Here is an 11,313-nt window from a genome sequence, read left to right as displayed (position 1 = left end):
TTTTTTTTTTAATGATATATTTACTATTTAATCGAGTTTTAATTCAAATTTAATCAAATAAAAAAATAACAATATGTAAATTTCAAATCCTGAACCCGTCTAACATCATATATTAACTAACACATGAAGGAATTATTATAAAAGCTAAAATTTGACTCATATACAGTTGAATGCTTATAATTATTTTAAAAATATAAAAAGTGACATCTAGTTCAACAATAATATTTTGGAAGTTTTATTGGTTAGCTTGATATATATAGATATAACAAAGATGGATTGACACTTAATTAATTGATTAATTATTTCTTTATTTCATTTTTTTTGCATAAGGTAGTTAGGGAAAGAGGCATAAACTGGGTGGTAATGCTTTTTAGGGCAACTGGATGTTTGAACGAGTATGCGATGGCGGAAGACACCACCACAAAATCAAATCTATACGTGGAAAGTGAGAATCAACCCCAACAAAAGAAAGGGAAGAGCTATCGACATTTGCACCATCCCCCTTTCGGCAATCCAGAGATTCTTGTTTCTCCGCTTTGCTTTGATATCTTCGTCGCGGTGTCGTCTAGCCGGATTTGGAGATTGAGCTGTAAAAAAAATTTCTTTCAGCCTTTTTCTTTGGCTTCCCGAGGAGTTTTGTGGCTCGTTTATATTCTATTCGGGTTTTATTGTGCCGTAGGAAACCTAGGTTGATGTTGTATTTGGTCCTCGAGGGAAGGGTGAATGAGATGGCGATGGATTTGTTTTCTGCGGACAACTCGGGGCTTTGAGTTGGGAAGGTGGTCGAGGGGGAGATGGATGGGAAAGGTGGCTCCTTTGTGACGATAAGGAGAATATCTCAGAGGGCGGGTCGAGGGAACGACTTTCACCCACCACCTGGTATGAGGCAAACTTTTTCAAATATTTTTTTTCTCTTTCTGAGCTCTTGAAATGATGTTCTGTTCTCTTTTTTCTCTTCTGTTTGCGTGAATTTGAGGTTGTTGTTTTTCAAATTACATCTCTGAGTTGTTTCTTTTCAACATGCATGTTCATGCGTCCTATTTGCTTGACATGTTTAACAATGATCTTTCATATCATGGAATTGTTTGTTGTTTCATTACTAGCGATCTGGTAAAAATATGCTCATTTTAATCTTTCTTTTATATTTTAGTTCTCTTTGGGTTTATTAGCCTTAATTGTTCGTGGAGGCTGTTTCAGGATCAACTGCGTGGATTGGAAAAGGTTTTTCATGTGTTTGTGCCCAAGGAATAGAAAGTGAAGGCCACTTCATATTCGATATAACACCTTCTCAGGTAGCCTCCTTCAATATTTATTCCTATTAGCTCATGGATTTACAGCAATTTCTAGAATCCTTAAGAAGTCGTGTTCTTGATGATAGAAAATAAAAGAAATATGTTTCATGTATTTTTTTTTCATAGTATGTAATGCCGTGCAGTTCTGCTAGTGATTAGGTAATAAAGGCTTGCCACTTCACAATATTGTGCAACATTATTAACATGGATGATAATGATTACAATAATAAACATTTCCTTGAAACTATTCAGTTTTACGACTACCTTGTGTATCTTTAGACACTTCAGAAATTTAGATGTTCATTATGTACAAAAAGGTTAAGTTTATACACACACACACATTCCACAATTTGACTTGGTCTATACTAGCTAGTATAATTTGGCTATACTGCACGACGCCACAGTGCGCGACTGTGCACGTAGCGCAGCATATCACCTTCTTTTTTTTTAAAAATTATTTTTTTTTAAGATTTTGAATTTAAAAAAATTCAAACATTTCCTAATATAAAATCTTAATACATAGATATATCTCCTAAACACGTTACAATACTCCATAATTACTTAAATTTATTTCATTTTTACTTTTTTTTTTAACTAAACATTATAACCCAATTAGGAAGCCTGAACCCTAGAGGTAAAATCTTAAAAAAAGAAAATTAGCTTAAAAATTATAACCCAATTGGAAAGACGGAATCCTAGAAATAAAATCTTAAAAAAATATTTTAATTATTTTTTTAATTTAAAATTAAAAAAAAACAAAGAAATTTTGAAATAAAAAATCAATATTTCCTTATATAAATCCCTAATACATTAATATATCCCCTCAACACATTACAATACTCCGTAAATACTTAAATTTATTTCATTTTTAATTTTTCTTTTAACTAAATACTATAATCCAATTGGGAAATCTGAATCCTAGATATAAAATCTTTAAAAAAATAACTTAAAAATTATAACCCAATTGGAAAGCCTGAACCCTATAAATAAAATTTAAAAAAATATATTTTAATTAATTTTTTAATTCAAAATAAAAAAAAAACAAAAAAAAACAAAGGAATATGATATACTGTGCGACGCGCACAGTCGCACACTGTGGAGTCGTGCAGTATATCAAAATCGTAAAAAATATATATCATGATTTGGAGAGGTAAAACAATATTTCTAGCTCATTCTTATTATAAATCTGTATAGCTATCACTGGTCACTGGTTTGGGTGGCGTTGTTGTTGTATAGCTATAGCTATCATTGGCTATCGATATTAAGCAATCTGTTCTTATAATGTCAGTTACCTTTGTTAATTTTTTGCTGCAGTTGACTTTCATCCTCTTTTTCCTATGAGATAGAGCTTGTCTATTTCTACTAGATATTTATTATAATTTAATATGTATCAATAGCATCTCAGTGTTACATTAACTCTTGCTTTCTAAAGTTTAAGATGGATGAAAATTATGTACTTACGTTGATTCACAAATTGGCAGGAGGAATGTTTACATAGGTTACAAAATCGGATTGATGTTGTTTATGATAGTTCCAATAAAGAGCATCAGGTACCTAGCTTAGAAATGTAGTTTTTAACTTCATGTTTCTTAAATAGTAATTTGGTATAATTCTAATTTCCTTCTAACACTAGCAATTGAAGATAGTCTCAATGATCTTTTTTTTTTAATCTAGGATTCCTTATGCATCATCCATTTCTTCGATGCTAATATTTTACCCAGATGTGTTCTTCAGCCATATTTCTTGTATTTTTTTAGGAAAAAGGATTTATTTTCTTTCCATGTGACCTTGTGATTTAGTCTCAATCAAGAATCTGCAAGTTATAGTATGATATTTTGAGTTGTTGGAACCTAGTTATGCTTTGATATATTGCTAGAAATTTTTTCCAGTATGCTATCTCAGTACTGAAACATTGGTAGGAAGCCTTGAGGGCCCTATGGTCTGCTGCTTATCCTGAAGTCAAACTCCATGATTTAATATCCGAACAATGGAAAAATATGGGATGGCAAGGAAAGGATCCTTCTACTGATTTTAGGTATTTATGCTATGTTCTCTAGGCATTGCTTCTAAGGTACATATTATTGCCTCTGTTATGAGAGTCAGAAACTATCATTTGTCTGTCACATGCTGCAGGGGAGGTGGATTCATATCTGTAGAAAACCTATTATTCTTTGCCAGAAACTATCCTGTAAGTTGTTCTGCCTTCTTGACTATCAAACCTAAGCAAATTATGAATAACGAGAGTGGTATTTGGCCATATCTAGAGAATTATGACCTTGTTTTGTGGCAAGATTTAGTTTTCAGCTATGACAATGTGGCAAATTATCTTGACGTGCTTCATATTTCACCATGGCCATAAAATTGATTGTTTCTTCATATAATCTAAGTTCTCTTGATGTATAGTTCTAGTAAAAGGCTATATTCATTTTGTTTGTTCTGTTTGAGATAGTTGAATTACTTTAAAAAGTATGCAGATTTTCTCTTTCTTATAGTTTCATTCAACCTTTTGTCCCTTACTTGGAGCCTCTATGACTAACAACGGGGAGAACATTTTTATATTCGAGCAAGGTAATTATCGGTACAAGAATCTTCACTTGTGCGGTTGTGTGCTTTGTTACCTACAAAATAAAAGTAATGATAAAAAAAAGGACAACCCGGTGCACGAAGCTCCCGCCATACGGTTCCAGGAAGGATCCATTATACGCAGCCTTATCCTGTTTTTTTGCAAGAGGCTGTTTTCAGGATTCGACCCGTAACCTTTAGGTCACAAAACAACAACTTTACCGTTGCGTCAAGACTCCCCTTCACAAAATAAAAGTAATGATCTTAGTTCTAAATACTACACTCTAGCAAAAATTCTATATGTTAAAAACTTAAAATTATGTTTATCTAGGAAGATAATGGGAGATTAGAAATTAACTCTCTAATTTTGGAATAAGCCAATTTAAGAGCCATAAATGAATTTGATTTGATATTTTATAAATTTACTCCTTTCTATGCTTTTTAAAAACTTTTGATAGGGGCAAGCCCTTATCATTAATTTCTTCTAGTATATTAGAGAACTTTTCATTAAGGAGACAAAAATTACTATCAAATATGCAAAAATGACATTTATAAACATTTTCTTGCTATAGCATTCATCACATAAAGGGCAGTTTAGTGCACAAAGCCCCGCTAATGCGGGGTCCCGGGGAAGGGTCGGACCATATTAGATCTATTATACTTAGCCTTACCCTGCATTGCAAGACATTGTTTCCATGACTCGACCCATGACCACAAAGTTACACGACAACAACTTTACCGTTGTACCGAGGCTCATCACATAATGAGTAAATTTTACAACATATAATACATGCATAATGTTTAATTCACTCATTATTAGAAAATGTAAATATGATGTCTGTTTACATTTAACTTCATAAAGGATCCTAAACTTGCTGAGACTCCAAATATAGATTTTAGAATGTGCTTGAGCATGGGTATAAAAGTGCATTGAGAAGCTTGAAGTTTGGTTTAATGAGAATAGAGATCATTGAAATGTGTTTAGTTGTTCAAATTTAGGTGAACATGAGTAGTAGGTGCTTAGTGCTTCTGATGTGGGTGAATATGAGTAGTGATTATTAAAACTTAGTGGTTTTAATTTGGATGACTATGAGTATTAACCGTCAAGATGTGCTTGGAGGTTCAAAATGTTGGGTTTTTCGGGCCGCGAAAATCGCTTTTTCGTGTCGCGGAAACCCCGAAACCCCCTAGCCACTGGATCTCGTGCGAAGAAAAACATTCGAAAAATACGAGTACGAGTTTAAACGTTGATCTACATAAGGATAAACCTTTTATACCTTTGTAGCGAAGCCCTTCGCAATCCCGCTCGTCCTCGGTTCGCCGGATCTCGAAAGTGTCAAAGTAGACACTTCTCTATGTATCCACACAAGCAAGAGATGGAGAAAAACCTCTAAGGATGTGCTAGCAACCTTAGAGATCAGTAGTGGAGGAGGAGAGGGAGAGAAGAGAACCAAGGAAGAAGAAGATGGAGTTACACATGAAAAACTCCTTTTCATGAATAAAGTGGCCGGCCACATTTTCGCTTGTAACTCCCATGGAATATCAAGGGTCAAGTCTCTTGGTCTCCTCCATGAGGTGGCATTTGGTCAAGTCAAACTTGACCAAATGAAGAAGCCTTGATGATGTGGCATTGGTCAAGTCAAAGTCAAGTCAAAACTTGACTCTTCATCTTCCTACTTGTGTCAAGTCAAACTTGACCACTTCTCTCCCTTGGTTGATCTAATCTAACCATTGGTTCAAGTCAATTTTAATTTAATGAATCTCTATTCATTGAATTAAATTAATTAAATGAGTCTAAGTCCAAATTAGACTCACTTAACACATGAACCAAATTGAGTCCAACTCAATTAGCTCAATTTGGATTACTCTTAATCCAATTTGGTTCATCAAATGAACCTAATCCTTTAGGTTCATCAAATGAACCTAATCTCCATCTAATTGCCCTTTGTGTGTGACCCTATAGGTTCTTGTAACGTTGGCAATGCTCCTAAACCCATTTAGAAGCATAAGTAATGAGCGGTATCTAGCAACACATCATTACTACCCAAGTTACAAGAATGTTGAGATCCAACATCACCTTGTGACTAATTGTGACTCCTCACAATATACGACAAGTATCCTTCTATCCTAGACATCTAGATTGATCAATATGAGGCATAGACCGTGTCATCCTTTAATCAATCTAAATCTTGAACTCCAAGTAGACTCACTAAATCAAATGAGCTCAATATCTCATATTGACTCATTTAGGCATGGCCATGCACTTCGTGGTCTCACTCTATCAAGAATATCAATGTCTCTCCCGTCATATAGGAGGGATAGATCCCATCTACATCACTCACATCCCTCTACATAATTTGTTACATACCCAGTAATCGCCTTTATAGTCCACCCAGTTACGGGTGACGTTTGACGAAACTAAAGTACATAACTCCTTATGTAGGGATCCATGGTGACTTCAGGTCTAAGGACTAATAGTCATACTAATAGCCACATGAGAAAGTATATGACACTCATATAACGATCCATGATACTTTCTCATGGCGGGTCATTCAGTATACATTCTCCAATGCATACCCATGTGTCAACTTGATATCTCCATATCCATGACTTGTGAGATCAAGTCATCGAGTTGACCTACATGCTAGTCTTATTGCATTAACATTGTCCCTGAATGTTAATACTCGACTAGGAATGATTTAGAGTAGTGTTCCCTATATCATCTCACTATCGATTCAATTAATCGATTGATATAGGTATGAACCTTCTACTCAAGGACGCTATTATACTTAGTCTATTTGGCACTAATACAAATAAGTATAATAACCAAACAAATGCCTTTATTAATATACAAGAATATGATACAATGAGTCCATACAATCATCAAATGATTGGCTCTAGGGCTCTAACTAATACAAAACTGAGTGTGTGAATGGTGGTCATTAAGAGACAAGATGTGGTAAAGGTTTAAACTTGGAGGATTAACATGAACAGTGACCTTTTAGATGGTCTTAGAGGTTCTTGTTTAAGTGAAGGCGAGAAAAGCTTACAAAAATATGCAAATTTGGGTGAATTTCAAGTAACTGGATGCTTGGTAGGTTTAACGGGAGTAAACTCTAGGGAAGGTGGAAGTCTTAGATGAGTGAACTCTTGGCAATATGAAAGTCCTACTAGGTTTAGGTGGACCTAATCCCGGACAAGTGGAAGTCTTGGTAAGTTAGAGTAACTAATATTGGGTAGTGGAGGAAGTCCCGAAAAAATAGTCTCTAGGCATTGAAAGTCTTGGTAAGTCGAGTTCGAATTGTTCTAGGCAAATGAGGGAGTCCTGAAGATATGGGGTCTTGGAAGGATGAGGCTTAGCCTGAGAGTTGGTTGGAGTCAAAGTATGGATCATCCAATGTATGGTTTTAGTTGAGTGATAGTCGAGCCCATTAGGTAATTAACTCAGGCTGATATGTCAACGAATTGATATTTCTATTTGGAAGCTAGTCGACTAGACAGTCAATTGATAAGAATTAATAGTCTATTAATAAATTTAAATTTAAACTATTATGTCGGTCAAACAAAATAGAATATGATATGTTTTGATGAAGTTAAAGTTTTTATCAGCAGTCCATTGACAAAGACATCAATTGATAAAATAATCGTCAGATGAATTGATCAATAGATAAGAGCACTCAACTAATGAGAATTAGTAAACTCATGACATAGCACATGATAAATTCTTGATCCAAGGGATTTGGTCTATGTATTATTCAGATCGCTCGACAGTCAACTAGATGAAGCAATCAACAGAGGAAAAGGGAATCAGTTAAGTTGATTTGGATCATTCAATTGATAAAAAATAAGCAGTCAACTACATGAAACAATCCACAAAGCAAATGGTCGTGATTTAAGAGAAGATAAGTTGATTGATAAAGGGAAAGTAGTCAATTGACAACACTATCAGCAAAAGAACTGGTTGTTATCTAGATGATTTGGTCATGGGTCGATTCGCCTAATAGATTCAAACCAGTTGACTGATAGGATAAATTCCAGAAAACAAACAATTGTAAAAGACTTAAAGATTTTTATAACATTCATGATCTCCAGGGAGTGTTGTTGCATTTTAGGTGATTGTGTGCAATCTGCAGTACCCCACCTGGTGGGAAAAGGCTTGGTTGTTGTTGTGTTGTTGTGTGCAATCTGCAGTAAAAAAAAAGCAAACAAAGTTTCTTTTGGTGTAATCTTTATTTCTTGTGTTGTTTTGTCATTTGCTTGTATGTTTGTATTCTTTGTATTTCCTATAAGGATAGGAATCAGAAGAGGCCTCTCGAATGTATATGAAGAGTAGAAAAAAGATTAACGTGATTGCAGGAATTATCTATCGACGAATGATAGGCTGTGGAATAGTAACCAAGAGTTCCACACTTGTTTTTGTGTGCTTATATCTTTTATTTTATCAAGTGTGCACGCTCACATTATTGTTTCTATGGTGTGTAAATTTTCAAGTGACAAATAGTCTCTATTGAGTGTTGGTGTATTTTAATGTCAACTAGATAACATTCCATGTTACTAGACCAAATGAATATATTTATCTTCTTTGTTGTTTCTAACTCATTTGATTCATCTTGCTGATGGGCAAAGCCAAGGTAAAATACTATTAACTTAGTTTGTTTTAGGTGCTTTGGGATCTTGAGAAAAGCTAGTGCTGTATGTCATTATTTGAGAACATTCATGGTTAAATTTTCTTTGTCTGCTCCAGTTCCAAGGCATTTTTTTAATAAATGATTTAGTCAGATATATCAGAATGATTACAGTGTAAGTGAAGCACTATTAGTCTTGATGAGTTGCTGTATTATCTAGTCACAGTTTGCATATTTTAGCTGATCTTGCTAGCAAACTGAATGCTATTTTTTCCAATTAGCTAATCTTGTGATTTACACATGCAGAAATCCTTTAAGGACCTGCTTGAAAAACAGAATGGGGAGCGATCTCTATGGGAATACCCTTTTGCAGTAGCTGGTGTCAATATCACATTCATGCTCATAGAAATGCTTGATCTTCGACTTGGTTTGTACTTTAATTCTTACTAAACATGAATTCATTGATCTTTTAGCTAAGCTAATTAACTAGGTTAAATTAGAATGTTATGAATGACTTATTTTAATTATCTAGTATAGTTTAATACTTTTCTTTGCATTTGGATGCAATAAAGTTCTACCAGTGCCACTAAAAAGAAGTGTTGTAATGACTGCAGCCAGACCCAGATCATTTGTTGGAGCTATTTTCTTAAAGCTACTTTCAGGTATGTTTGCACGCTTGTATTTGTATTCAATTGCTGTGTAGTTTCTACTGCAATTCTTTCAGCAATCAATAATAATCCAGTTTATTGCTGAGTATATGGCCTTGACCTGCTGCGGTAATTCAGTGTTGTGATAACAAACAGTTCATTGATGCAACCAACTGTTGATCAAAAGCAATACTAAAATTTTGACACTCAACATAGTATATTACATAATTTTTTTGCAGACCTTTATTCTACATTTTGTCAAAAAATATGTATTGTATATAAGTTCTTTTTGGAGGTTTGATGTTAATCGACTTAAAAGAGTTATCTTGTTTTCGTTTTTCCAACAGAGAACTTAAAGGCATTTGACATGTTGTATTGCATAACTTTCAAGTTGATGGATCAGCAATGGCTTAATATGCATGCGTCATACATGGACTTCAAGGTACGTGATTGGATCTTCAAAAGTTTGAGTTTGAAAATTGGAGTTGCTTTCAAAATTTGACCCACCATGGACATGGCCTCCTGAAGATTAAAATCTCTCTATTTAGGCCTTTTAAGTTCAATTCATTCCACGGATTGAAAAGCTTTTTAAGAACCATCTTAATATAATAATGATATTGTCCTTTTTCCACAACTCCTGCCTTTTTTTTCAGACGGTAATGAAGTCAACACTTGGTCAGCTGGAGCAGGAGTTGCTTGTGAAGGATTTGAATCGAATTGAGGATTTACCTTCATATAAACTTCTTGTTAGACGCATTTGATTGAGGATGGAATTTTAAATTGAGCGTGAGCAAGTTGATTCACTTTGGTTATTTTTCTTGTTTTATGCTTCATTTGCATTGAGAATAGCCATTTCCTTACTGTGAAAATGTTGTAGATCCATGCTTGAGGTATGGTTCTCTTTCAAACAAGGTGATTGATAAATATCATAATTTTACTTTTTTTTTTCTTCTTTTTACTTGATCCCATCTAGTGGTATAAAGTTTAGTTTGATTATTGTTCTTTTTATTCTTTTGTTTGTAGATAGTTTTGGTCTTTAGTTAGAGCAAAATGCAAACAAATATTTGAAATCAAACTCCTAATGGATTTAATTCATGTTTTGAATTTGCTTCAATAGGGAATAGGGTTTATGAAGACTTTTTTTTTCTTTGTTTTTGAACAATGGTCTAATTTATTAGAAGTAATTTTGAACTCAACCTAAGCTTGATCTAACTTCTAATTTGGGAGGAATTGTTATTAACTGAATTCGTTCGTTTTGAATAACTTAAATGTTATGCCTTCCATTATCTTCATGGTTTTCATACGAGGTTTAGTGAGTATCAAAGAGTGATGTTATATCTGGTGAGTGATGAATAATGAAATGTACAAAGTACTATTTTTTTAGTTGGATATTTAGTTCACGTCCACTAATACTAGATAATTGAACTAGTTTTATAAAAAAAAAAAAAAAATTATTGATTATCAAGATAAATCAAAAAAATATTTTAACGGATCCATCAATCTAACATTCTTAGGTTAGCCATTAATTAAGAAAAATTTATCCATTCATTCTAGTGTATTTAGGTCAATTATTTATTAAGAAAAATTTATCCGTTTAGATAAAATTCATCCGTACATTTCAGCATTCTGGTCAATCATTAATAATTTAAGCTGAGATTAAACCCATAGATACTTGAGAAATTAAGAAGACACAGCAGACACTTTGCTGGTGTATGATGCCCAAGGGGCAATGAACAAAGTATTTGAATAACGATAAGGTGATGTGAAGTACGGTCAATTAAGCTACAGGAAGATGAATTAAGCATAGCATAAGAAGATGAGTAGACAAAAGTGACAGAATGATTTAAGAAAAAATAGAACAAAAACTCAAATAGTTCACCACCCCTTCTAAACACCATTGAACTTTGTAAGCAAAGCACAAGCTAGAATAGAGGATCTTGATTCATATCGAATGGTATATTTATATAATACACAAATAAAATAACGCAGTGGATGAATAATGGCAATGCTGTTGATAGAACTATCATGAGACATTTCTCGGTATGCCAGATATATATATAGTCGTAATTATATTATTTAGAAGCAGATTCGTACACAGCACAAGTTGACTTAATCGTTGCAGAGAAAACTCAAATTCTCAGTGTACCAGTGCATAGTAGTGGAGGAAATTCTACGAACACGAAGAGC

The 11,313-nt window shown here is 33.8% G+C and overlaps 1 protein-coding gene across 1 annotated transcript; it reads left to right on the top strand.

Moving 5' to 3' along the window:
- Nucleotides 1-334: 334 nt before the first annotated feature.
- Nucleotides 335-10,078, top strand: LOC122038432 (ELMO domain-containing protein A-like). The gene is made up of 10 exons (XM_042598182.1): nt 335-589; nt 680-879; nt 1,198-1,292; nt 2,774-2,842; nt 3,212-3,327; nt 3,426-3,480; nt 8,786-8,906; nt 9,094-9,141; nt 9,474-9,568; nt 9,780-10,078. Exons 2-10 carry the CDS (start codon nt 795-797, stop codon nt 9,885-9,887), a joined length of 792 nt encoding a protein of 263 aa, XP_042454116.1. The 5' UTR covers nt 335-589; nt 680-794; the 3' UTR covers nt 9,888-10,078.
- The last annotated feature ends 1,235 nt before the right edge of the window (nt 10,079-11,313 follow it).

This window comes from Zingiber officinale, chromosome 1A (genome assembly GCF_018446385.1).
Source record: "Zingiber officinale cultivar Zhangliang chromosome 1A, Zo_v1.1, whole genome shotgun sequence".
Lineage (NCBI taxonomy): Eukaryota > Viridiplantae > Streptophyta > Magnoliopsida > Zingiberales > Zingiberaceae > Zingiber > Zingiber officinale.
The sequence above is the reverse complement of the archived record's forward strand: the minus strand, read 5'-3'. Positions and strand labels throughout refer to the sequence as shown.

Coding starts and splice junctions, on each gene's coding strand:
- LOC122038432 (XM_042598182.1), top strand. CDS start 795: ATGGATGGGAAAGGTGGCTCCTTTGTGACGATAAGGAGAATATCTCAG. Junction 880..1,197: donor CGACTTTCACCCACCACCTG/GTATGAGGCAAA, acceptor AGGCTGTTTCAG/GATCAACTGCGTGGATTGGA. Junction 3,481..8,785: donor TCTTTGCCAGAAACTATCCT/GTAAGTTGTTCT, acceptor TTACACATGCAG/AAATCCTTTAAGGACCTGCT.